Source organism: Trypanosoma brucei, chromosome 3, assembly GCF_000210295.1.
Source record: "Trypanosoma brucei gambiense DAL972 chromosome 3, complete sequence".
NCBI classification, from domain to species: Eukaryota; Euglenozoa; class Kinetoplastea; order Trypanosomatida; family Trypanosomatidae; genus Trypanosoma; species Trypanosoma brucei.
Genome location: NC_026736.1, coordinates 904,623 through 929,958, shown reverse-complemented (window position 1 = coordinate 929,958; position 25,336 = coordinate 904,623). Strand labels below are relative to the sequence as shown.

General features: G+C 48.3%; 12 protein-coding genes across 12 annotated transcripts; 1 reads left to right on the top strand and 11 right to left on the bottom strand.

Moving 5' to 3' along the window:
* Positions 1–1,626: 1,626 nt before the first annotated feature.
* On the bottom strand, positions 1,627–2,487 carry TbgDal_III4080 (hypothetical protein, conserved; the record flags this gene model as incomplete). Its single annotated transcript, XM_011774055.1, has 1 exon — positions 1,627–2,487. The coding sequence occupies one exon, from the start codon at positions 2,485–2,487 to the stop codon at positions 1,627–1,629; it is 861 nt and encodes a 286-aa protein (XP_011772357.1).
* Positions 2,488–3,131: 644 nt separating this feature from the next.
* TbgDal_III4070 (tryparedoxin) lies at positions 3,132–3,566 on the bottom strand (the record flags this gene model as incomplete). The annotated part of the gene is made up of 1 exon (XM_011774054.1): positions 3,132–3,566. The coding sequence occupies one exon, from the start codon at positions 3,564–3,566 to the stop codon at positions 3,132–3,134; it is 435 nt and encodes a 144-aa protein (XP_011772356.1).
* Positions 3,567–4,187: 621 nt separating this feature from the next.
* TbgDal_III4060 (hypothetical protein, conserved) lies at positions 4,188–4,718 on the bottom strand (the record flags this gene model as incomplete). The annotated part of the gene is made up of 1 exon (XM_011774053.1): positions 4,188–4,718. One exon carries the CDS (start codon positions 4,716–4,718, stop codon positions 4,188–4,190), a length of 531 nt encoding a protein of 176 aa, XP_011772355.1.
* Positions 4,719–6,220: 1,502 nt separating this feature from the next.
* On the bottom strand, positions 6,221–8,086 carry TbgDal_III4050 (hypothetical protein, conserved; the record flags this gene model as incomplete). The annotated part of the gene is made up of 1 exon (XM_011774052.1): positions 6,221–8,086. One exon carries the CDS (start codon positions 8,084–8,086, stop codon positions 6,221–6,223), a length of 1,866 nt encoding a protein of 621 aa, XP_011772354.1.
* Positions 8,087–9,111: 1,025 nt separating this feature from the next.
* TbgDal_III4040 (ABC transporter, putative) lies at positions 9,112–14,649 on the bottom strand (the record flags this gene model as incomplete). Its single annotated transcript, XM_011774051.1, has 1 exon — positions 9,112–14,649. The coding sequence occupies one exon, from the start codon at positions 14,647–14,649 to the stop codon at positions 9,112–9,114; it is 5,538 nt and encodes a 1,845-aa protein (XP_011772353.1).
* Positions 14,650–15,905: 1,256 nt separating this feature from the next.
* TbgDal_III4030 (hypothetical protein, unlikely) lies at positions 15,906–16,310 on the top strand (the record flags this gene model as incomplete). The annotated part of the gene is made up of 1 exon (XM_011774050.1): positions 15,906–16,310. One exon carries the CDS (start codon positions 15,906–15,908, stop codon positions 16,308–16,310), a length of 405 nt encoding a protein of 134 aa, XP_011772352.1.
* A 329-nt stretch (positions 16,311–16,639) lies between these two features.
* On the bottom strand, positions 16,640–16,999 carry TbgDal_III4020 (Golgi vesicular membrane trafficking protein,putative; the record flags this gene model as incomplete). The annotated part of the gene is made up of 1 exon (XM_011774049.1): positions 16,640–16,999. The coding sequence occupies one exon, from the start codon at positions 16,997–16,999 to the stop codon at positions 16,640–16,642; it is 360 nt and encodes a 119-aa protein (XP_011772351.1).
* A 460-nt stretch (positions 17,000–17,459) lies between these two features.
* On the bottom strand, positions 17,460–18,236 carry TbgDal_III4010 (hypothetical protein, conserved; the record flags this gene model as incomplete). Its single annotated transcript, XM_011774048.1, has 1 exon — positions 17,460–18,236. The coding sequence occupies one exon, from the start codon at positions 18,234–18,236 to the stop codon at positions 17,460–17,462; it is 777 nt and encodes a 258-aa protein (XP_011772350.1).
* A 309-nt stretch (positions 18,237–18,545) lies between these two features.
* Positions 18,546–18,845, bottom strand: TbgDal_III4000 (T. brucei spp.-specific protein; the record flags this gene model as incomplete). The annotated part of the gene is made up of 1 exon (XM_011774047.1): positions 18,546–18,845. One exon carries the CDS (start codon positions 18,843–18,845, stop codon positions 18,546–18,548), a length of 300 nt encoding a protein of 99 aa, XP_011772349.1.
* Positions 18,846–19,981: 1,136 nt separating this feature from the next.
* Positions 19,982–21,628, bottom strand: TbgDal_III3990 (flagellar radial spoke protein-like, putative; the record flags this gene model as incomplete). Its single annotated transcript, XM_011774046.1, has 1 exon — positions 19,982–21,628. One exon carries the CDS (start codon positions 21,626–21,628, stop codon positions 19,982–19,984), a length of 1,647 nt encoding a protein of 548 aa, XP_011772348.1.
* A 707-nt stretch (positions 21,629–22,335) lies between these two features.
* TbgDal_III3980 (hypothetical protein, conserved) lies at positions 22,336–22,749 on the bottom strand (the record flags this gene model as incomplete). The annotated part of the gene is made up of 1 exon (XM_011774045.1): positions 22,336–22,749. One exon carries the CDS (start codon positions 22,747–22,749, stop codon positions 22,336–22,338), a length of 414 nt encoding a protein of 137 aa, XP_011772347.1.
* Positions 22,750–23,235: 486 nt separating this feature from the next.
* Positions 23,236–25,107, bottom strand: TbgDal_III3970 (RNA-binding protein, putative; the record flags this gene model as incomplete). Its single annotated transcript, XM_011774044.1, has 1 exon — positions 23,236–25,107. The coding sequence occupies one exon, from the start codon at positions 25,105–25,107 to the stop codon at positions 23,236–23,238; it is 1,872 nt and encodes a 623-aa protein (XP_011772346.1).
* Positions 25,108–25,336: the final 229 nt, after the last annotated feature.

Below are 25,336 nucleotides of genomic sequence, written 5' to 3'. Positions count from 1 at the left end.
TTTCAGTGGGCCACGGAAAATTTGCCCCCTTCGGATCCCCAATGACACGGGTATGGGCCTGGGTGCCAATGATGGCACCGGTTTCACCATTGGTTTTGATAAGAGTCGGAATGGATTCACCCCAAATGTCTTGCCAATTCCGAAACTTTCGAGCGTTGTTCAATGGAAGAGCGAGCCATGCCATCTTGCGTTAGTAATCATGAAAGTCGCTCTCTTTTTCATCCCAGGAAATCAGCACGACTTCGAAGTTTTTCGCCACATGATGCTTCTCGTAGAACTCGGCGAGGACCGGTGTAAAACCCCGGCATGGGGGGCACCAGGAGGCAGAAAAGTAAAGAAACACAGTTTTCCCAACGAGGGATCCCAGTGAAACTTCACCCGACTTGGACAGCAGGTTGGTTGCGCCAGGAAGATACTTAGCGAGGCCAGACATCGTCAATTACAATATGAGTTGAATGTCTTGTTTGTTCTTTTGGATTTGTTCTTTCGGTTTAGCAGTGCGCTTGTCTTGAACCTCGTGGTTCATATAGGTAAGATAACAAGGAGTAATGAAAGAGAGGGTAAAGGTGAACACACGGGTCACATGCGCAGTAACAGTAGCAGCTGTTGCAAACACACCACCTTGCTACCATAGCTATGAAGCAAGTGATTCCTCTCGTCACACTGATACACACACACCTCTCGTACACACGTACACACGCAGTCCAAGCCCTTGTAACAGCACACCATCCACTCGCATGAACATAAGAGAAGTAGGGAGCCACCACTACCATGTGGTTAGCACCTTTGTGGCATTTGAAAGAGAACTATATCGAGAAAAGAAAATTTAAAAAATCCACACACACCAAAATTACGGCGACCAGTTGGGCCAGCTAAGCGTGTAAGGTGATTGCACCGCACGTCGTGGCGGTGCCAGGTGCTATTGCTGAAGTTTTATGTTATCGACAACATAATGCCACGAACAGTCCATCAACGGTGTAACCACCAGTCCCCGATCGCTACCGACAGCAGAAAAACACCATATCTACAAAAAAATCATTTAACCGAATTACAGATACAGTATGCGAAATCGAAGGAAAAATGAAAACAACGAACAAACACCGAGATAAAGCTGTGACACCACGACTGCCATATCAACTGAATGGTAATAGTTGCGAAGAAGTGCTCAGAGTAGAATAATATTACTAACAAACAGGATATTGGAAACAAACAAAGATTTTACAGTACTTCCAACAGTGTGCAAACCCACAATACGCTACAACACTACGTGTTAGATAACTTCTCGTTGCACAGCCCCACACACCTAAACTACATGAATCAAAAGGGAACTTTACATACATCACCAAAAAAAGGGCGGTAATGTCACGGCTGGAAACTCTCACCATACTGTGTCACTTCCTACACGTGTAAAAATAAAAAACTCTACCCACGCTTTCCATATCGTACATACATCGTGTTGCCTTCACTACTTCCGGACAACTCGGAAACAATAAAGAAAACGGCAGTTTACATTGCGCGCTGAGCAGGGCGTGAGACTAACAGAAGGCATGAAGATATGGAAACTGTCAGCCCGTCCCATCCATTCTGCGGACAACCGTTCCCATTTCACATGCGGACAAGCATCACTTAGTACCTAGAGAACCGTGTCACCAAATACGCGAACTTATCAAAAGAGAGCTGCCCATCGACCGAGAGGGAACGTGATTCATCCTCGAACGCTTCCTGTACCTTGCTGCTTGTTCCAAACCCGCGATCAAGCTCACGGACACTCGTCAAGAAAGCATCCACACCCACAGTACCGTTCCGCGCTACGTCCAGCAAGTTAAACCATTCCCACACGTCACTTTCTTCCAATGGAATGCCAGTGACATTCAGCACCCTTGGCCTTGTGTATTGAGCGTCCGTCTCGATCTCTTCATCGCGTGCAAGCCGCAGCGCCTGATAACAGCGGCTGCGCACCAGCAGCGGTGGCTTGCCGTCATCCACCACTCCCACCCGCTCGGAAGCAGCAGCACACCCTTCTCCATCAGACTCGGGAACCGTCAAGTACACGCCGTCCTCTCCCAGAGCCCCCTCCACCAACTTCCGCAAGTCCGCATCCGGGAGGCGACGGGCAGCCTCTTTCGATCCTAACTCACGGAGGGCGGAAGATACAGACGGACACAATGCCACATAACTGGGATCCCGGCGCCGCACTTCCAGCGACGGACCAGACGGCTGCCGTGCAATCAGAGGACACGGTGCCCGCCATTTCTCCTCCTTTGGGAGTGTTACGCCCATCTCCTGCGCCAGTGACTCCTGCTCCAGCAATGTGAGTTCACGAAAGGCCGTCAGCAACCGAACCACACGCTCCTTGGAGTCTTCCTGAAGAAGGTCGAACAGGCGCTTCACAGGAGCAGCCACACCACTCTCCGTGGGGGGTCTCTCATTCGCTTCTGTGCATACATCGGGAGCCTTCGGCTCAACAACCGCCTCTGTTGCACTCATGGTTACAAAACTGCTCTCTGAATCCTGTTATTGCTTGTATCAATCAACTTCGTCACGTGAAGAAGGAAGGGAAAGAGATGGCGAATAAACAGTTACGCGTGTGCTTCAACTGACCGTAGTGAAATTCAATCCCACACGCAAAGGATATGTAATCACACAGCTATACCAAGAAACTGGTGGGAAAGCATTTGTAAAGGCAACATTTCGTCATATCTCAATATCTTACCGCTCCTGCTCATATCCCCACACCGATTCAAACCACGCCACAGAAGATTATGGCGCGTGCCGGTCAGAACATATGTAATGACAAAAGTGTGAGGAACAGGACCCCTGCACAACAGGAATCCAACCCCGAAACAAAGAGCAATAAACAAAACTCCGCAAGATGGATGACGAGATATCCGACAAAAACACACGCAGGACCGCATCACAAATGTTCCCCTGGCACAAAAGCATATTTTCCATTTTCGCTTACTGCTCAGTTCCGTAGCATTTTCACTTTCATTCCCTCCCTCCTGTTCGCTCCGTACTTTTCACTTACTTATTTTCTTGCTCCCGAATAACTAGTGCTTCCACACCAGATGCCCCACACCATACCGTACTTCATCAATACTTATCACTTCCTTCACAGACAGCATGGCATCTCAGTTGGGCCACGGAAAGTTGGCACCATCGGGATCCTCAATGACACGGGTACGGGCCTGAGTGCCAATGATGGCACCGGTATCAGCATTGATTGTGATAAGAGTCGGAATGGATTCCACGCCAAATGTCTTGCCCAATTCCGAAACTGTCGAGCGTTGGTCAAATGGGAGAGCGAGCCATGGCATCTTGCCGTAGTAATCATGGAAGTCGCTCTCGTTTTCATCCCAGGAAATCAGCACGACTTCGAAGTTTTTCGCCACATGATGCTTCTCGTAGAACTCGGCGAGGACCGGTGTAAAACCCCGGCATGGGGGGCACCAGGAGGCAGAAAAGTAAAGAAACACAGTTTTCCCAACGAGGGATCCCAGTGAAACTTCACCCGACTTGGACAGCAGGTTGGTTGCGCCAGGAAGATACTTAGCGAGGCCAGACATCGTCAATTACAATATGAGTTGAATGTCTTGTTTGTTCTTTTGGATTTGTTCTTTCGGTTTAGCAGTGCGCTTGTCTTGAACCTCGTGGTTCATATAGGTAAGATAACAAGGAGTAATGAAAGAGAGGGTAAAGGTGAACACACGGGTCACATGTATTATATACATATATGCGCTGAAGAAAAGAAGAAATTAGAAAGATATATTAAAAATACATATACATAAACATATATATATATATATATGTTTGTGCGTATGTCAAACGTCAAGCACATTTAAAAATGCGTTTGAGAATTGCACGTCATTAGCTTCCGCTAATGAAGTCAACATGTTTTCAACTCGCCCAAATGCCCTTCACTCTTCTCTTTATTTTTCCTGCTCGTTTGTTTGTTTGTCTGTTTGCCACTAATTGCCACCATTTGCTTTCTCCAATACGGAATTCGTACACACAACGACACAAAGAGCCGAGTGCAGAGTTTGGACTCTCCACATCACTATCCTCTTTTTCGTTTACTTTCTCCCTTTCTTTCATTTTTATTTTCTCTTCTCTTTTCTTTTTTCTTTTCAATTCTGGTTTCCGTCCCTTTTCACTCGTTGTTTTATTAGACAGCAAATATATGGTAATTACCGACGCAGCCACGAAAGAAAAGCCACGCAGAATTCATTAAAAGGCACAACATCCACCTCTCCTTCCTTTGGAGTGCGGCGGCGGCGGACACGAAACGGCGTCACATTCTCAAAAAAGCGATCGAGATCCCGATCACTGCATGGCGCACCAAAATGTGAAAAGCCGCTGCGCATCATCTCCCGCAAAACACCGCGCTCAACACCACCGCTTTGATGCACATCAAACACTTCGTAAAGGTCGCGTAACATCTCCTCCGAAACGCTGCTGACGCCAATCATATCAAATCCAAGACGGCGAGGGAAAAGTGTCTCTGAAGTTTCGGGTACACCACCTTTGGGTTCTGCAATTGGTGGCAGAAGCGTGTCACGATTGGGTAAATCCACATATGATGTGAGACGTACAACACCATCTGTGGATTGTTTATTGTCGCAGGCGCGGCTTTGAGGTCGGCTGCAATTCGTTAGAACCAAATCCATCAGTTGGGAGTGGCTCCCATCTTCACCACCGGAAATAAGTTGAGTCGACATATTCCTCTTGGTTTTGCTTTCTTTTTTTTTTTTTTCTTTCTTTCTTTCCTTCTTTTCTCTTCACTCGCAAAACGAAAAAAAAAAAGAAAAAATAAACACTTCTGTTCGTACTTTGGTGCTCCCTTCAAGTCTCTAATTTATGAAACAGGTGGTGGGAAAAGAAACAAAAGCAGGGGGAAAAGAGGAAGAAACAAATGAGGCAATTAACAGCGTTTAGTGCCAAGAATGGGAAAGGGGGGGAAAGCACAAAATGGTGGTTTACACACAAAAGATGATTAATCAAAAGAAACCCATGTGTAAAACTTACAGCTCCATATTAGCGAAGAGTTTCAAAGCGAAAAAAAAATAAAGAGAAAGAGAGAAAGCGCTAACACAGAAGAAAAAAAACAATGCTGCACCCCGACCTTCCTCTTCCCGCTGGCGATGTCATCCCCGTCGGCATTTGTTTTTTGTTTTTGTCTTGTTTTTTTATTGTGTCCCAGTGTTCCCCGTGCATTTCCCTGAGGTAATGTTGAATGGCCATCGTTAATTTCTGTGCGACCCTATTTTTTTTCTATTTTTCTTTTGCCTTCCGAATGAGGGAGTATCGGAAAAGAAACAAAACAAAAGGGAAATCAGAAGCGTAACACCCCGCTCAGAAACGCTTTTCCCCTTCCTTTCCTTATAGATCATTCCCCCCACACTCTCCTATTTTCATGTCATTGATATTCACATGTGTAAATGTGCGAACATAATGGAATGAAAGGAGGACATGTTACGTCAGCTACTCGTCGATGTCACCACCTTGTCCCAGTTCCTATGGTAATCGAAGCATATTTTATTTTTTAAAAAAATGTGGAGAGGAGTAGCATATATTGCACCAAAAGCAGAAAAAGAGTATTTGCAATTTAAAAAGAAAATAACAAAAGAGAGAACAATTAGGGAACCGACGCGAATGAAATGTGCACTAAGATTATCCCCTTTCCCAACATGAGGGAAAAATGAGGAAAGGCATCAAACACGGCACCACTCGTCAACTATCGTCGCCACTGCAGTTGTTAGCTCACTGGTGCTTCAACAAACACTATCCAACGCGCTCGATACGCTTGAGAAACCCCAATGGAAGCCACAAAACACGAAAAAAAAAACAAGAACTGGGAAAGTGTGGCAAACGCAGAAGGAGATAAGGAATTAAAAGGGCCAGACGAAAGTACTTTTGTGTTATTATTATTTCGTTGATCTTACCCGTTCCCTTCCCAGCGGCACGAAAACACACACACACACAAAGGTATAGAAATTAGTCCCTTCAACAACCGTGAGAACAAAAAAAAAAGAACAAAAAAAGAGAAAGGGAAAGGGGGACTTCGCCGCAACTCATCACATAGTCGCTCACGCACCCATTTCCTTTTATTATTGCATACTTTTTTCTCAAACTTTACACTCCACAAAGAAATGCATATGCAGGCATAGATGATGTGTCAGTGGGAACACATGAAAGGGGAGCCTACGGTACCGCTCACGCCTTAGCGAGGCTCAAAGAAATTACTCTTCACAAAAAAACGTATCGCCTGCAGAAGAAGCCCGTGTTCCACCGAGTTCCGATCCTCCGTAAGCCGCTCAAACAATGTGGGTGGCGGAGGCGGGACACGTCGATGATCACGGCGCTGCGCCCGTTGCCTTCTCTCCTCTTTGACACCACACTTGTGAGTTGCACCTCCTCTTCCCTCCGCGGCGTTGTTGGGCACGCGGCTGTCCTCTTCGCTACATGCCCTTCTAGCCGGCAGCTCAGGCGGAGGGCCCACATCCTCAACCCAAGGCTCAGCCACATCGCTGGTAACCTCAACATCACCGCTACTCGGTCCGGCAGCGGTCTCATCAACAACAGCATTCCCTTCACTGCATGATGTCATTGCTGGTACGATATTGTCATCACGGAGTTTCGGTTTCGGAGGGTCCCGTCGCTCCTCACCCCATACGATACGCCGCTCAAACACTTGATCACTCCTTTTTGGGCAGTCAGTTACCCAATGCTGTCCCTTCTCGCCACAGCAACTACATACGTAAAACCGTGGCACAGTTTTTGCCTCGCGGTAACGCTCGCGTATAAGTTGAACCTTTTGAGCGTTCGAAAGGGAACCATTAGGACCACAGGGTATAATCCTCCTTGGCCGACTGTGATCCTTCTGTTTGTGCTGACGGTGCTCAATCGCACTCCCGGTGCAGTCGGCGGACTCACATTCACCGCCTCGACCAACGGAAACGGATGGATCCTCCTTATTACGCAGACGGTTACCGTCGCACTGAGAACTGTCACTGGCACCACTACATCCCTCTTCACATACCCGTTGAGTTTCCGGTGCATCAGATGTGTCGGCACGTCCCTCATTGGCCTTTACATCTTCTGACTCGGAGCAAACCACTTTCTTTGCATTTCGTGACGCACTAGTTACAATGTAACTCTCCCCTGTTCGCGGGCGCTTCCCCACCAAAATACCATGTTGACGAAGCCACCGTCTACGATCATCCGGGAGCACAACTCCCCTTGAAGCCTTATAGAAGAGCTCCTCCATTTTAGCCTTGACGGAATCCTGGGTGGGAAAACGGCCCCTGCGCTGCGCCAGGTAGGCCCCCACATCACTGAGATTAGGCGCGTCGGGCCTATTGTGGAGAGTCTCAATGTGCGCTTCCATCTTCCACTCGCGGCTTTGCAGGCAGGTGAACTTGCAGCCGGGAAATGAGCACCAAATGTGAGTCTTCATGTGACGGTCATACTGCTCTTGTGTGTTGTAGCCTTTCTGGCACGGGTCGCAGAAGTATTTGGGGGGCTCACGCTCCATCGGGGGTGCGTTAGTCACTCGGCCTGGAAGTCCTATTAATGGGTTTGGGTGCACGTCACACCACGACTGCAGAGGAGGATCCGACTGTGGGAGATACATCCGCACGCACAAATGTTTCCCTCGCGGCTCCTGGCTTTGATGCCCTTGAAAAGGGACAGGCTGCAGAGGCGCACTAACAGTAACACCAGCTCTGAAAGTCGGCCCGCCAACTCTTACGGTCGCTGTGGAAAATGGCGGAATTAACTTGGAGCCAACGGTCACTGTGGGTTGCCCACAGGTCGCTGCCACATGCACGCGGCCCTGAAGCATGTGTTGGGGCCACTGTTTAGCTGAAAGCATAGTCGAAGGTGACGGCGCTGGCATCGGCATCGGAATCGGCTCTTCCTTTCGGCAGCGTTGCAGGTCTACGCTGGTTGGAGCTATGTAACGCCGCATCCGTTTGGTACACGGCGGGGAGGAATCTGCAGATATCGACGAATTATCCGTGGCCGGGACAGCTGCGCCTTGTCCGTGTCCGTGGCCGTTGGAAACAGAAACCCAGATGTTTCTCATTTTCTGCAGGTTCTGTAGAACCGAGAGCGCTGTGCGAAGGTTGAGAGGCGCAGCCCTTTGCTACTGCCTTTGTTGTGTCCTTCACCGCCTCACTGCAGCTATGGCGAGACCTTGTCAACCAGATGTTTGATGAGGCAACTAAGAAAGGACGTGAAGAAAAAGAAAGCGAAAACAAATGGTGGAGAGCGAAGCAAAGGAAAATGAAAAGGAAAGAAAGAGTGGAAGATGTCTCCGGACACCTACCTCCCAAAAGCTCTACTAACCAGCAGTAAGAAAGGGAACTAACGGAAAATATTTAAAAATAGATGAGCCAACAAAAGAAAAAAAAATAGCAGTATTAGACAATGGCAGAGAAGAAAATTCTATATGCTGTGCTACTGCAGTATGCACTCCTTCGATCTGCTAAAAGGAATAAGGGAAATAGAAAAGGAAACTACATACACGAATAAATAAATTTATAACTTAACTTCCTTGGAATAACTTTCTTTTAAATATTACCACAAGCTTACTCGCATCTCCTCCAATAGGTGTACAACAAGATGAAAACGCGATGTTACAATATTTACCTTCCACTAACTCCTCATTAGCGAACCAGCACCTCTTTCCTCTCTTCCATCCACTCAAACACTCGCGCAGTCAACAAATACAGCACAACCACTGGATGCCCTTGACTTACGTAAGACTAAGAAAATAAATTAATAATAATAAAGTAAGAAAAGTACGTTGGTCTCATTGTGTTAGGAAGTGGGAACCGCTCCCTCCCCTCCCCCAGCGCGCGCGCCTTTGAACCCCATATTTGTTCACTCCTGAGGTGTCTACCTGAATTTGCGCCAGTTAGACAATTGTCCTTCTTGCTCCTTTTCACCTCCCTCTTCACATATTCAACCTCACACTTCGAATGAAAAGGGGGAACGAGGTGTGTGTGAGTAACAAAAAGGAACACGCAAGCACTCTCTTCCGCCAGACGCAAACACGGGAAACGGCACAACCTACACCTTTCTCACGGACACCAGTCCATAATTATGTTAAAAATCCAACAAGATGTCGTCCAACTGCGGTTGTGTGGCGCTCACCTGTACCACTGGCGATAGACCGGGGATTGCCCCTTCACTAATCGCGGCACTTTGCTGGCACACAAACAATAGATCGCAGGTCACCGCCAGCGTAACGGTGCGACCAACAACACTCTTTATGCGACAACCCCGCGAACCCTGCGCCTTGTCAAAGCACTTACAAAGGTTTCGCACGGTTTCCCCCAGCGGGTCCAGCTGTGGGGCGACAGTGTTGCCAAACGCCACCCTCACAGTGTACATGACGTCGCAGGTAAAGTGCGACATCAATTCCTGAGGAGTGCCAATGTATCGCAAGCGTCCGTACTCAATAAAAGCGGCACGATCCACAAGCACCTCCATCTCCTCCAGGTGGCGTGACGCAAGAATGACGGACTTTGCCCTGCCTAATCCCTGTACAGCAGCGAAAACTTGCCTTCGTGACATGAAGTCCATATCGGCGGTTGGCTCATCCAGCAGAAGATACGTGGTCCCACCGACGAAGGCTACAGCGAGCGACAACCGCCTCTTCTGAGCCGGAGTTAGTGTGCGCACGAGGCAGTTCTTCACGTCCTCCAAACTCAACACGCAAAGAAGCCGCGGTACCTCACTGTGGATTTGCTCCTCAGGGCTACCACGCAGCCTAGAGAACAAGAGAAGATGATCATATGGTGTTAAGTTGTCCATCAGCGCATCTTTTTGTGGGCAGTAACCAACCTTACTTTGGGCGGCGTTGGGACGTACGATGGTTTCACCGACGCCAGCAAACCCAGTTGTTGGTGGTACCCTGCCTGCAAGGATAGAAAGAATTGTTGACTTACCGGAATCATTAAGACCCAAAACCGTCAGCGTCTCCCCCTTGTACACAGATATTGAAATGTCTCGAAGGGCCAAAGTGGAGACTCCCGCGTATCTCTTGGTGACGTGTTGAAGTGAGAGGCCCACTGCCGCGGCACCCCGCCCCTCCTCCAACTCCCCATTACGGTAAGAGGTCATCTCTTCGTTGGCGCACCAATCTTCGGGGGTGCCTTTTCCCCGTCTCTTCATTCTCTTACGGTTGCCTCGATGCGCAGCAGTGTTTAGCTTCCCATCACCATCCCCTTCCGAGCACGGTCCGAGGCAACACACCGCTCCCCGACGCCTCAGCAGCTCTAGTAGGGCAAATAACAACAGGCAAACGAAAAAGGTACCTACCATGTACAGGAGACCCGTTCCGGTACCACCGGTTAAACCACCCCTACTGTAACCTAGCGGGCTGAAGAGACTTGGTCGCTCCCTCAGCGGCTTTCGTATATTCGCCAACCTCGTACACACCATAGCCATGAGGGCCTCACTGAAAGCAAGGCACGGTGTGACGCGCAGAAAATTTGTCACGCCCATAACAATGCCTGCCACACGGTTGTTTTTAACGGCCAAAGGCTCAATCAGAATCCACATAATTCCAAGCACGAGGCTCCCAACAAGAACGGTGCTTTGCGCTCTTCGTGAGGATTTGAACAGAAAGCTCAGAACGTAGGAGAACGGAATGTGGCAAAGGCCGAACATCGTAAAAAGAGCTAGTGCGGCAAGAATTGTATGGCCATCGCCAACGAGTTCATCGCACCCAGACGCAAACAACACGATCAACACGAGAATCTCAGCCACAACGTAGCATAAGAAATCGAAGAGCATGGCACTAAGCCAGAAGGAGAATGCATTAGCACCAGCCAAACATTGGAGATGATACGCGCCACACTGCACCTCCTTCACAATACGACCAACGACGTTAGCCGGAATGAGAATAAAGGCCAATATAACAAAGAGAGCAGCAATAATGCGGTGGAACGCGGCAAACATTTCCTCCTCGTGCGGGCCCATTGGCATTGGTTCATTACGTGCTGTCACAAAAGATCCTTCGCCAAATAGCTGATTGTTCACCACATCGTACAGCATGTTGAGGGACTGGGCCGCTGCATGGGGTGAAGAGAGGTTGTGCATCGTTACAGAAGTGGCAACCCCATACATCGCACCGGTAAGTGCGATAGCAACATCGGCATGAGAGTTGTTACCATTCAAGTACTGATAAAGAACGTCAGACAAGGCTTCGGTACAACCCGCTCTGTGACATTCAACCATCACCGGCGTATAATAGGGTCCGAAAACATTACGCAGATCAGATTTTGCAACACCAAACGCGTCATCAAGAACACTGGAGTAAGTCCAAACAAGAGTAGAGTTGGGAGACTTCTGGCCGGCGCGGTACATTGAAGAGTCGAGTGTTAACGCTGGCTGAACAGTTGGCTTAACCTTACCAACGGGAAGCGAAAGAAGAGCGAACGCGAGAGGCATCACAATGTAGTAAAACATGAGCTGTGCATCCCACTTCGCCGAATGTAACCGCTTCACAAAAAGAGCAGCGAAATGCGAGAAGAACGTCCACTGAAGCCCCCCGTTTCGTGTGGCATTCGTGTCCGCTCGACCGAGGCCGGAAGTAGCAGAGAACTTTTCATCGTCTCGAATCGTCCCAGACGGGGTAAATTCCACGGAAACAGTGGAACCATTGCCACCAGCGCGGCGCGGCGTATTCGTTTCATCCAACGACAGTCCACACAGCCCACTGTCTCCATTTGCACCGGCCGTTGGTTGATGCTGAACCGTCAGGTAATCCAAAACATCCTGTAGCGTTGCGATGCTCAGTCCAATACTTTGCAGGTGGAACTCGCTGCGACGAGCCTCTATTTCGCCAACAACGGAGACGCCTTCAGACGAGAGCAGGGCGAGCGGAAAGCGGAATGAAACCTGACGCCCCCGCCGCTCTACACCAAGGAGCCCAACACCACAAACCGTACCGTGACTCTCCCGCGCGGGACGACTGCCGTAATCGCCGGGGGCAATAGCCCGTACGAAATCTACAAGTCGGTTGATGCAGTCATCCTCCTCTTCAATCGTCAGGCCAGGGCTAACGACACATTTTAAAACGTACCCAGCACTTGCCTTTGATTTTAAAACGAGCGGCGAGCCCGAGTCACGTACAGTACAACCCTGCATGACGTGGATGTAATCCCCGATACGTTCCGCGTCATCAATTTCGTGGGTGGCTATCAGCACGGCACGCCCTTCACGCCCCTTGCTCAGCGCCTCACACACCGCCCTTCGCCCCTTAACGTCCATCCCTGCCGTTGGATCATCAAGAAATAGCACGGCAGGGTCACCAATCAATGCAATACCGACGCATAAGCGACGGCGCTGACCCCTCGATAGATTCCGCGCCTTTGTAAGCCACTGTGCCTCCAAATTTAGGGTGTCAATAATGTCATTCACAATCTCTCGCACATCCCAAACACCGCCACACTTTAGTCGAGCATAGAAGGTAAGGTGCTGCTCCACAGTAAGATCCTCCCACAAAACGTCTGATTGTGGGCAGTATCCAATGTTCCTGCGGCACTTCTCGGGCTCAGTTACTGTAGAGTGGCCACAAATGTAGACGGCACCAGCATCGGGCCTCACAGCACCAACAGCCATGCCTATGAGCGTGGACTTGCCGCACCCGCTGGGTCCAATAAGCATATTCACCTTTCCGAACTCGAGCGCGCACGAAACGTCATCTACAGCCGCACTACCGCTGGTTCCGAATGAGATGCCTGCACTAGAGCCGCGCTTCCAACAGAACCAGTTCTGCCTTTTCTTCTGCTTACACAGCCCATAAAGTACCGCAGCTATCGTCTGATTCTCTGTATCCCGGCACTCTGGATGCTGATCCAGCACAGACTTCATGGACGGCGGTATTTCATCCTTTCCCAGTTCCCTCCATGGAAAGGAAATAACATCTGCGTTTTCGTCCCGAGGGTGGCACAGAAAGCGACGAAACGCCTGAAGGAAAAAAAGCGGGTGTTTACGACAGCACGATGAAGTAGGAAGCACTTGGTCCAAGTAACTCCACAGTACCAACATAATGAACGTGGAAACCCATGTCATACCAACAAGAAGTGCCACAGAATTGCACCCTTCAACGGTATCCCTCCAATGGAACTTTTGGCTCGTGCTCGCATGCTGGATCAGCTGGTCAAATGACGCAAGGTAGCCGACACAAGGGAGTAGACTCATGAACTTCACCTTTGGTGCATGGTAACTTTCCGGTGTACGATAGTACGACATGATGCAACACACTGTAACAACACATATAGCCAATTTCACGTACCGTGGCTTCGTGAAAAAGGTACTCAAGAAGAGGCACAACGCTCTTATTTGGCACAAGAAACTCCAGTATAATACGAACAGTACTGCCAAGTTCACGTAGTGGAAAAAGGTGAACCCTACCAATAAGACGGGCACACATACAGCAATGAAGTCCATCGAGAACGCAATGATGAGCCACCCCAACGCCATAGCGGACCACCGAAGTCCCATTACTTCCATACACCCCCGAATCATTCGAGCTTTCTCATTCACAATTAAACGCGCGAACACCATGCCGGATAAAAGAGCAGCGATAATTGCGAGCAAGGGCATGTAATGTCCCCACTTATAAAATGTGCTTTTGAATTGCGGTGGAGACGGCATTGCCACAGTCGTAGGTCCATACAGATTAGTGTACTGAAAAATCGCGGAGGAATTAAGCCCACCCCCCAAACGTTCCCGCACATAAAATTGTTGGATGGCGTTCTGCAAAGTAAGAAACCCGCTAGTGATGTACAGCAGATTGTTACCTTCCTCCATCGCTTTGGTTGTTGGTATGACCGCCTCCGTCGTCCACGGGGTTGCGGAGTAATTCATGCTAATAGTGAAGTGATTCCCGCGCCCCCCGAAATTTCCAACGCCCCGGTGGTCGTCAGTGATATCCGCAATAGCCCATACCTCCCCATCGTTCTCCATGGCATACCGGCGGGCATCGACCATAGATGCAAAAATGGGCAAATCGCCTAACACCTCATTGCAAAGAACGCTTACATTGGAACAAAATGTCCTGAAACGCGCTGCAGCACCATGATTGGCAGATTTCGTATCCACAAGTAATAGTTTACCGTAGTGGCCCATGCCCTCTTTTGCGGAGCGAGCGAACAGACTCGGGTTCTCGCGCCGTAACTCATGTGTCACAAACGCTGACAGTCCCAAATAGGCATCGAGTGTTGGAATAACAACGGGGCCAGCCGCTACAAACAGCTGCGCGAGTGCCTCACGTGCCAACGTAGCATCGAGAACACACAATGAACCTCCACGCACGGAAGGAAGGCACTCAAACTCTTCCGACGGTGGGTAGCACATCGGAACAGGCAAACGCCTACGAAACGAAAACGGGGCATCACGATTCGTGCAAAAGTGGTTCTCGAAAATCTGTGAAGAATTTATAAGAGGATTCTCATCATATTGCATTTCCGGCACGTGAATGATGGCGGTTGAGCGGTATCCTGCAACCAGCACAAGCATTACGAGGGTTGGAAGTAGCAACATAAAAATAGTGGTAAACAATGCTGACTTGAGTTGCAGGAGCACCTTGCACAGGAATGCCCTGAACTGAATGCACCACGCCGATGCCATTTCCCTGCTTCCGTCCTTAGTACTCACCTCTCTTCACTGCAACTTCAGCAGGGTTACGTACAGTTTTCTGCAAATCCTCCTGTTGGTAAAATTCCTCGTGCCTCAAGGCACTAAAATAAAACAAAAAAAGGTATTTACTATGCCACCACGCACAAACAAAAAGTGAGTTGCGTGGCCTTTTTAGGAGGGAACTGGTTGGTTGGTTGTTTTTATTTGGTGGTACCCTTCCTATTATTTGTTCGAATAACTGCTGGGCTCCTGCCCGGTCTTCTTCCCCTTTGTTGTTTCCTTATTTCCCTTTACGCTGTAAGAAATATCACGTCACTACTAATTCTTGTTCTAGAAACTCCTCTGAAGCGATTGCAGCACCAGTCAAATGACGGTTGTGCGCCTATTAACCTTTTTCTTTCTTTTTGGCTTTTCTCTCCCTTATTCCTTAGCTTTATGTTTATGTGACTTTATGCTTTCCGTTCTTTTCGTATTTTGATATGACTTTATGTAGCCTAACTTTCAGCTGTGCCTCTCTATTGTTCTCAGGCGCACACAAACACACACACCCTTTGTTCACTGTATTCGTTCTTATTCTGTTTTACTATTGCTTCCTTTTCTTTTATTCTTTAATCTTTTGATTAGTACGATGGAAGTCAATGGCGTAATCCACTTTTTCCCCCTTCTACTTTACTTGCGATGTCTACACGTCAAGTGTTTCTTAAGTAAGACAATCGCTGACGATGACACACCAGTGGGCCTTATAAAGCCTTCACACACGCGTGTATTTGCTCTTCTTGTGAGTAAACTGACTGAAAAGCCGAAGTCTGCAAAGAGTTATAAATATTAGCCCTTTTTGTTTGGGGTTTTAGTTTCACCCTCCGTTTCCTTTTGGTTGTTAAAAACAAAAATACAGCAAAAATAAAATCTTTTTTTTCTTATTTTTACTCCTCTCCCTCCTTTCCTCAATTTCTTACTTCAGAATATTTTCTCCTAACTTTTTCCGTATTTTTATACTCCCACACCACTGCTCTCTCTTTGTTTCCCCCTCCCCTCTGGTAAGAAATAAAAGCTTCCAATAACTGTCTATTGGGTTTGCCAACGAGCGGTGGCGCAAGCAACAAAAAAAAAATTAAACAACACGAAATAAAACAAGATTAGTCAAAACTTTAAAAAGACCACCAGAAACTTCTAGTCAGTTGAAGGATATTAAAACTAATATTAGTAAGAAAATAACGATAAAGTGGCAGTTGAATTAAAGTGAAGGGATGCGGAGAACTCACGTCAGTGACGCCAGTTCTCCCAATAAATTAGGGGGAAAAAGTAAAATAGTAAAGGATAAACGCGTAGCAAATACTAGTGTAGATGCTTTCGGATTGGATACACCAAAAGTAAAACAAAAAGAAAGAAAAAATAATTATGCTCGATTTGTCTGCCAAAAAGAGACAGCGAAAATCAGGAGGTTAATAATATTATCCGTTACGAGAAGTATGATAGAGGGGGACGGAGAAAGAAACAAAAGGAAGAAAAGAGAAATAGCAGAAGATAACACAACAGAGCAAGAGGAGAACAGATGCATTCACGAACACAAGCGAATACAGTTACAAATAAACACATATATATTTACTTACTTATTTTTATATCAGACATATCCAAGAAAAGTGATTGACTGAACGGAGTAAGCCACATGCTGCCCCCCTCCATCCTCCCAAACATATCATAACAAGGCGGAGTACCTCAGTAAATTAATGTCTACAGCCATCAAAAAAAAAATGAAGGGAGGAGAAGGGAAAAAATGACGGTGACACGCAAACAACAACGACAACAAAGAGAAACAGAAAGAAAGAGACAAAGAGACACTACGCACGCACACATACAAAGTAATGGCAGTGAGGCGTAGAAATGCAAACGACGCAACGGTAAGTGCAATAATTTTAAGGTGGAAGGGAAAGAAGGAAAGTCACAACAACATCCACTGCCGTCAACAACACGCGGAGCGGCCTCACCGGGACTTCAGCATTATATATATCAGCACAAGGACGACAAACACGAACACGAAAAGCACCCACATATGTTTCGCACTTGTGAGTTCCGGCAGGTTCAAGTACCTCATCGTACGGTTTAAGCGCGCGCGCGTACGTCCAAATGTATCTTGAAGTGAGTCTAAAAAAGAATTCTGTCGCCGCACCTCGACGCCCATGGAGGTGAAGTTTTTCTTTACAGCCCTCACGTCACTAAGCAATGCGGACATAATCTGATCATTCTCCGCCACGGCATTTTCAGTCAGTGCGCCAGTACCATTTGGACGGGCCTCGCCATGCGCTTGGGCCCGCGCGCGGAAAAGGGAGCTCTGCGGCTGCATCACACGCAGAAGTAAACACTAATGGCAGCGACGGACAAAATAGTAGCTAAACAACCAGAAACCGCAGTTTTATTTTTTTCGAATTATTGTGCGTCCGTCCGTACTTGTATACACGCTAAGTGCTTAAAAGAGTAAAATATCGTATGGGCACGCGCGTGCGGGGGGGGGAAAGCTTAAGAAAACGCGGGTTTGTCTCCACCTCGGTTATCCGGCCCCCTAAAGGCTAACGTCACTCAAGCCACACGAAGAAAACAAAGGAAACATAGGAAAGGCGAAAGGATTTAAACTCTCTATGCAGGCGAGTAGGTAATAGTTGTATGGACCGTGCAGTCAGCAACAACAGTTAAAGCAACAGCGGAGAGCCAAAGCAGAGTTCCAATGAAAATTGTAAAACGGCGCCAAACGCGCACACACAAGCACGTACATACATACACGCATACCCCTGTGTTTACAACATTGCCTACTGTTGCACTGGAGCCGTAGATGATGCTACATACGCACGGTTACCCTTACAGGTGCGGAGGTGGACGCGCAGCTGCTGAAAACCACCAGGGTTTAGCCCACACCACAGGCATCGCGGTTCCTCATGTTCAAACCGGTTCAGTTCCTCCACATTTCGATTAAGGGTCACGCATCCATTCTTCCGTAAGTCATTCACCACCTGGTCAGCTGGCAGGAAAAACGGTGTGGCAAAGCTGTTGTAATGTTTCTTGGTCTTCATGCAGGGACCGTCGAGGTCGCGTGAGATAAGGTGCATGTGGAGTTGCGGCAACGACGGGAGGGAATGAAATCCCGTCATGAATGAAAGCGCCTGAATCCCTGCCTCATTTGAAGCCGCATCCTCGCGTGTAAACTGCACGTATTGCTCCGCTACTTCCATTAAGTGCTGCAGCAATGGCACGTGATTGGGGCGTAAGGCGCTAAGCGAGTCAAGAGAAAGATCAAGTGGTATGACAAGACAATGCAACCGCGATTTGGGATATGCATCATTCACTATTATGCACTGCGGATCCTTGTAAAGCACGTGGCTTGTCGGTTTCTTCTGCTGCTGGCCGCTGACATGCGGCGGATATGACGTGAAGGGTGTTGCCGTACGATAAGTGTCGGGTGAACGCCGTGCGTTCTGTGCGACATTGCGAAGAAATGGCAACCGAGTGCGAGGGGCGTTAGCGTTTGCTACTGAGCGCTTTGCCACAGCGCCACCAACCGCCTTCTGAGCTGCAACCGCCCGCCTCATCTACTTTGTGAAGGAAGAACAAAAAACAAAGGAAAAAAATGCTTTTGCGGTGTCTTGTCTTATATACGCAACTGCATGCGATATGTAAGCGGCGACCCTGAAGCGAGTACTGTAATCGTAGCAGCAATTGCAGGAAAGACACTATGTGCGGTTACTCATATTAAATGGTATAGTAAACCTATGTGATGGCGGTACGCTCACGTGCCACTGCCGCTTCTGAAGACGATAAATGAAACAAACACAAGATGTTAGCGCTCTATCAAAAACAAAGTACACAAACATCGCGACACACAACGCAATACCGTACCGTCAGGGAAATTGGCCGAGAGAAATACCAATAAGGATGTATGAGCAAATAGGAAACCTGCACACCACTCCCATTTTTGAGCAAACAGTTGGAGAATATTTCCCACGACACTTATGCAAAACTTGCAGCCGCGCACAACAATAAATTCTATCAATAATCCAGTTGAATGTATAGCCGAGCGGTACATGCAATCCACTCTCTTTCCCAGAGGTTATACCAACATCAACTGTCATTATTATTATTATTGTTATTACTATCGCTATTTCAATATGATGTCTGACACCTGAGTGACCAGTTGACATTTCACGCCTCGCTGTGGCGTCCCTTCTCCACCCCCCCCCACAAAAAAAAAAAAGAGACACCCATATGGAAGGCGAGAAGGAAGCAAACCATCTACTTTCTCATTCCCCTCTTAAAGAAAAATATGGCACCTTCACATAAGAGTTAATGATTCACCTACACAACTCTTCATGACTAAGGAATGTTCATTGTATGGGAGAACTACTGCTTTGTTATATGCAACGAACTAACGCAACCTATATGCAATAATTTCTTGTCCTGTGCGAAAAAATATCTTAAGAATATCTTGGAGATAAAATAAAGAAAAAGGGAGGAGGGAGGAAAGAGGAAAGAGAATAATAATAACAACAATAAGGGGAAGTTACAAAACCAAAAGAAAAAAGGGTAATAGAAGTTAACCAAATGATAAGGCGAGAAAAGCGCCAGGAAGCGATGATTAAGTGTCACAAAAAGAAAAGGAAGTCAGAAAAGGGAACGGTTGCATTTACATGTGCACCACATTTCGAAAAAGAGGAACCGATGAGAAAAAGTGATGGTCGTTTGACAACAAAACATCAAGACCCGTATATATATATATATATACTTTTTCCCATTTACTTTTCATAATGGCTCTCCTTCTCTTTCACTCTCCCCTTTTTGTTTTCTCTTTCCCTCTTTCCTTTTCCCTACATTTACCTGTGGGTATTCTACAATGTTAATAATGCCCACACAAGCTTCACTCCTTTCTCACATGGAGCGAAATATTTTTTTCTAACCCTTTATACACTCCTCACTGTCCTTTTATAACATTCCGTTTCTTTTCTGGTCCCCATAATGCATCTCTCCCCTTTTCACCCTCATACAAACACTTCTATAACTCAGTTCCCCACTTTTCCTCCTTTCTTTCTTCTTTGTTTCTCTTCCTTTTTTTTTCCATTTTTGTAGGATGTAACCGTTTTTTATACATCAAAGGCGAACATGCAAAAACAAGAAAGAAAAAGAGTAAAGCCAGCGCATGCCAGTGGCGAAAAAAAAAAACGAACAACCACGTCAAAAAGGGAGTGCAGGCGGTAATCTTTTTGCAGCATATCCAGCTCTACAAACTCCTTCCATCTTACTCTCATGCAGGCTCATATGCATGTACTTCTTCTCTTCCTCTCTAATCATATTCTTCTTCATCTTCCCCAGCATCTTCAGGCTTTGGTGGTGGTGGTGCATATTCGAGCTCATCATCCAACGTGCCATCGCGCTGTAGGAGCAAATCGACCTCCGGGTACTCGACAAGGCAGCGCGGGGGAAGTTTCGGGGCGTAATTGACACCCTGCAGACTCTTCAATCCAGAACCAATATAAACGCTCTGGAAACTACTACCAGGCTTCCCCAGCTCCGTAACAACGTATGTGTAGGCGCCAGGCCACAGACATGAGCGGGCTACGTATGTTCGCTTCTTACTGCTTTCATCGTGAAATGCTTTGCGGAAAGACCATGCAGGGAGTTGGCTACGACTGTGACACGTGTATCGCAGGGGTTCATCACGACTCACCTCACACAGAAATGGATGAATCTTCTCACTGTGGTCAACCTCCCCTCCTCTCCCATCATCGTCGCCAGCCGTCTCCTGCTCAGATGCAACAGTGCGACCATTCAGAAGTAATGTGGGCGCGATGTGAACCCAATATTTTCCCTGAAGCAACTCATCGTCACGGTAACCATAAAACCATGACTTCACGGGCTCAATAGCTTCGGCATCCTCCTCATCAGGAACTTCCTGCGGAATTAAAGGGGGAAGCACGGAGTACGCCGGTACGGTAGCCGGCGGAGGCAGCAAGTTGCCGTCTTCATCCTCTTCAACCGGTACGGCACCCTCCGTTGTGTACATATCAATTGGCGCAACTCGGCAAGTGCAGTTGATGCGGGCGATCTGAGCACGAACATAGTGTTTCTCGCAGCCAGGGAACCGCGGGTGTGTGTCAACAGTGGCCTCTAGATCACCTGTGAACCCGCGGCGGATAAGACGGGCGGCGATGATTTGTGTTGGGGTCACGTCAGGAAGCCGAGCCCATCGTGTAGGGTCAGTGGTGTTGGCAGCATAGTATACAAACTCGTTCAAACCGGTTCCCGAAGATTCCACGCCGGTGTCGGCATGAGCCTTAGGCCCATGGGCAAACAATACATCGGCAATATTCTCGACTGGCTCACCGTCCTCCTCCTCATCCACCTCATCGAACCCGTCCTCATCACCCTCCTCAGGGATACGGTTGGGGTCAATCTTCGTCTCCACGATGTAATAATCCCCAACGCTGCCGTAAAATTTACCCCAGAAGCGTACGTTTGCAAGCGGCTCCGTGCGCATCAGCTGCTTCATGCCAACAACTAGTCGGAAGGCCTCTTCAGGAGGTAAACCCTCGCCAACCGAATTAAATATCGCCTGCTCTGCCACCACGTCCCCAACCTCTCCGAGCACTTCCTCCTCCTCCTCCTCGATGTCTTCCGGAATCATGTCTTCCTCATCTTCTTGTGGCTTACGGCGTGGCTTCGGCGGCACCAACGCTGTCCCAAAACTTGAGGCCCATCGGAGATTCTCCAAAGCATCAGGCGGGACGGTGTTCACAACTTTGGGTCTGTGGTCACCAAATTCTGTGGTAACTCGAGGTGGCACGGAGGTACCCGTTTGTACAGTTAGCGATGCCGGGACAACCGCCTCCAATGCACAACTCGGCTGCTGCTGAACAACTTGCAGCAGAACCTTCTTCATATGTTCCCATAATGGCGATACCCGGATGTCATCATCTGTGAGACTAGCCATAGTGTGGATACTGTAGGATTGAGCCCGCAAGCCACAATTATCTAAATGTTAATATTTGATAAAACACTGACTAATGAAGGTGTGGGGAACCCTTCTCCTCGCGGCTCTACGAATTTAGCATATATTAGAGAGAACGAGAGTGCAATTAAAAGGGTAGGGGAAAAGAAAGAAAGGTGTTCATACACGCAGAGACAAAGTTATCTCCCACCAGTATTACATAACGTGCAGCGAACCAGCAATTTATCCGCAAGGGGGTGCCCATGTAAAGGCATCACCGGTTAGAAACGGAAGATCGCTATTGACAAAACAAAAATGAATAGCTGTCTTTACGTGGGGGGGGTGGGATACCGGTCACAAGAGACAGCTCTGGTCAATGACACGAAGTTTATGGAACCAACGGGCGAAAAGATGACACGCCACAAGGAATTGAACGTACAGATACGCGCCCACATGCCGGCCCACGGGTGTGTTCCACAAACATGTCCCGAAAATACAACATGCAACAATACAACAAAGCAGCTGCGAAGGGAATATAAGCGAAACAAGGGGTGAAAAGAAAGACATGCGATAATTCCTAGACTGCGAATAACAACCCAAACCTCAGACACTCAACAACAACAACGACAAAAGGGAAGGCATGCTGGGCACCATCTCCAACTCCGCAACGCAGCCCGGACATTGTCAGAGATATAACAAGGTCGGGGGCATTATGTCGATTTGGGGTCGCGCAGGACGTCGAATTCACGGCGTGGATGAAGTGGTTTTTCTAAATTTCGAAGGGGTGATTTCCAAGCACGATCCTTGTCTAAGAGTGTGTCCCCAATTAAGATACTGGCGTCGGGATTAACACGGGCCTCATAGTGCATTTCCGACTCATAGCCAAATAGCGTATGCATAAAGCGGTCGTGACCAATGGTGAAGTATATTATTGTGGTGGTAACGAAACATATTCCAAAGATACGCACTGGTGCCCATAGAAACGCATGTTTGAGAATCCGGTTACGGTCAGCGCGGGTATCATTAAAACGCACCTGCATGATGCCCCTCCAACTGCGAGTGCGGCGTATGACGGGATGCGGGGCGGGGGCGCGTCCGATGGGGCGGCCCGTAACCGGCGGCATTCAACACGTGATGCAAACCCACCTCTCAAATAATTTGCCGATGAAGGGGCTACTAAAAAAAAAAGCAAATCAAATTATGCGATACCTGACGCGATAAAAGAAATACAACGAAAGCGGAGACGGGAAACGTATCGTTTCCAAATGTGAGGAGCGCAAAGACAAAAATGTTAGCAACAGTAAAATCAAAGTGACAAGTGGTGACTAGTCGGAAGACATAACACCCGACGATATTGTTTAAATTTTTAGTGAAAGAACTAGTTCATCTTCGTTCCCTTCCTTAGTCGCTTTATATTATGGTCACCTCAGTCAAGGAGCACAAACAGAGGCGCGAGTTTACACGTAGGCATAAGTGCGCTTATGAATACGGCGCGCACCCAAATAAGTGGCCCAACCACCACCACCACCACTCCCCACTCACCACGAGGGTTGCAGCAGGAAGTCCTTGAAGAGTAAATACGAAACGGTTATCGCCTCACATGCATTCCGCTAAGAAGATTTCTTCCCCTTCCCCTTTTTTTTCACTCCCTTCGGGGGAACGGGAGCTCCCTTCTTGGTGTTCTTTTGTTTCCCTGTGGGCTTTGCCCGAACGTTATCACCCTCATCAACATCGAAGAAATGCTCCTCGTCGTCGTCGTCGTCATCATCACCGCGAGAGTGGTGACTCCCATTTGTGCCGCAGCCATGTGAGGTTTTCGGCGACGATGCTTTTTTCGGAGGTTCACCTTTATTCTTCTTACCCTTGCCCTTTCGCTTCTCACCGCCTGCTTCGCTGTCCCTCGCCCTCTTCTTCCCACAGCCGGGTTTCTCTTCGAATGACGTGCCCTTGAAGTACTCTTTCTTGTTTGTAACACCGAAATGCTCCATGTAACCGTCCTCGTCAATTGTTTCCTCATCATCCCGCGGCGGCAACTCCGAGACGAGTGGGGCGCTGGCCTCTTCACCACGATCCACCCGAAGAACGTGCCCACGGAGGCAGGAGCCATGCATATGTTTCTGCGCATATGCAGCATAAGCAGGGATAGCGAATACGATACTTGCAATACCCGTGGGCAACCTGGTGTTCTTATTCACGATAATTTTGCAGCTGTTTATTTTCCCACAGACCGAAAAGTGGGCCTTCAGTTGTTCTTCCGTCACGTCTTCACCTAAATTTCCAACAAACACCTCTGCAGGACCATTGTCAAGTAAGTTATATTTTTCCGTCACACCAGTGATGTTGCTGGGAAGCACATTGGGCTTTGCAGCTGCGGCGGGCGCAGGCTTCCGCTTCTCCATTCCCTTCACTGGTCTGTTTGCCGGAGGAACATCGAGGCCCAAAGGCACGACTAATTCACCCTCATCCCCGTGATTGGGCCCGGCGGCCGCAACCATATCGGCGTCACCGTCTCCCACCAGCACACCTTCGGCGGCATGAAGTGCGGTACTGCGAATGGGGGCCTTGGAATACGGTAATGACCCCGGCGCTGCAGCCTGCGCTGCGCTGATACGACGACCGAACATAGAAAACCCATCAAGGAACTTCACGGCAGCCTCGACGTCCTCGGAGGACTGGAAGGTCAAGAAAGCTTTCCGATTCTTGGAGGTCATCTTTATTGAATCCAAGCGCTTCTCTAACTGGGGTGCCACGTCCCTCAGAATCTCTCGGATAATCTCCGGTTGTGCTACCTTAGCTAAGTCTGAAAGAAGAACTTGTCGGGCATAACTGCACTTCCCGGAATCATTGGCACCATAAGGTCCCCCAGCACCTTCCATATCCCTCGGTTTCGGCACCTCCACTCGCAGTGAACGCCCAAGGAATTTGCGGCCATTCAAAACCCGCACTGCAACATCCACGCTGTGCGGAGATTGGAAAACAAGGAACCCAAAACCCTGTCCGTCCTTCTTGATGAGGCGCAGTGGCTTTCCCACCTTCCATGCAATCACAAACTGCATCAACTCCTCCTCCACACTCAGCGAGCTCGACTTCACCTCGTTTTCGTATGGCAGACCATCAACAAACACCTTGGTGTTGAGTTTTTTCGGTAACTCCGTACCATTTTCTGTCACCGTGGTTACAACGCGCTGGGTCTGACTCGGCACAGGGCGCTTGTCAACTGCCTTTCCGGCGATGCTTTTGTCGTTAGTGCTGAATTTATTGTTGTCAGTTTTGCTGTTACGACCACTACCATCCAATGGTTCGTTGTGCTTTGTGGTCGTATAACCCGTGTTATTGCCTCCTCTGCTTGTGCCAGCACCACGTGAAAATCCTCTTCCCCCCATACTGCGGCTGCCGCCTCTCCCACGAAACGATCCCGCCCCGCGCTCCATCCCGCCTCGGTCACCAAAGAACCGCATTGAACCTCTCCCTCTTCCTCGCATTCTTAACTAAATCCTCCCTTCTCCCCTTTTCCTCACTCTGTAAAAGTGATTAAATGGTTTTATGTTGCAAATAAAGCAACGGCACAAGGGATAACAGAGGGCGTGGTAGTAGTGTACGAAGAAAAGAGATACCACGGTGAAGCAAGTTTTCAAGAATGAGGGAGAAAAGTGGGTGACCCCAAGCACAGAAGAAGGTAAGGCAGAATGTGCGGTAAAGTGGGGAAACGCA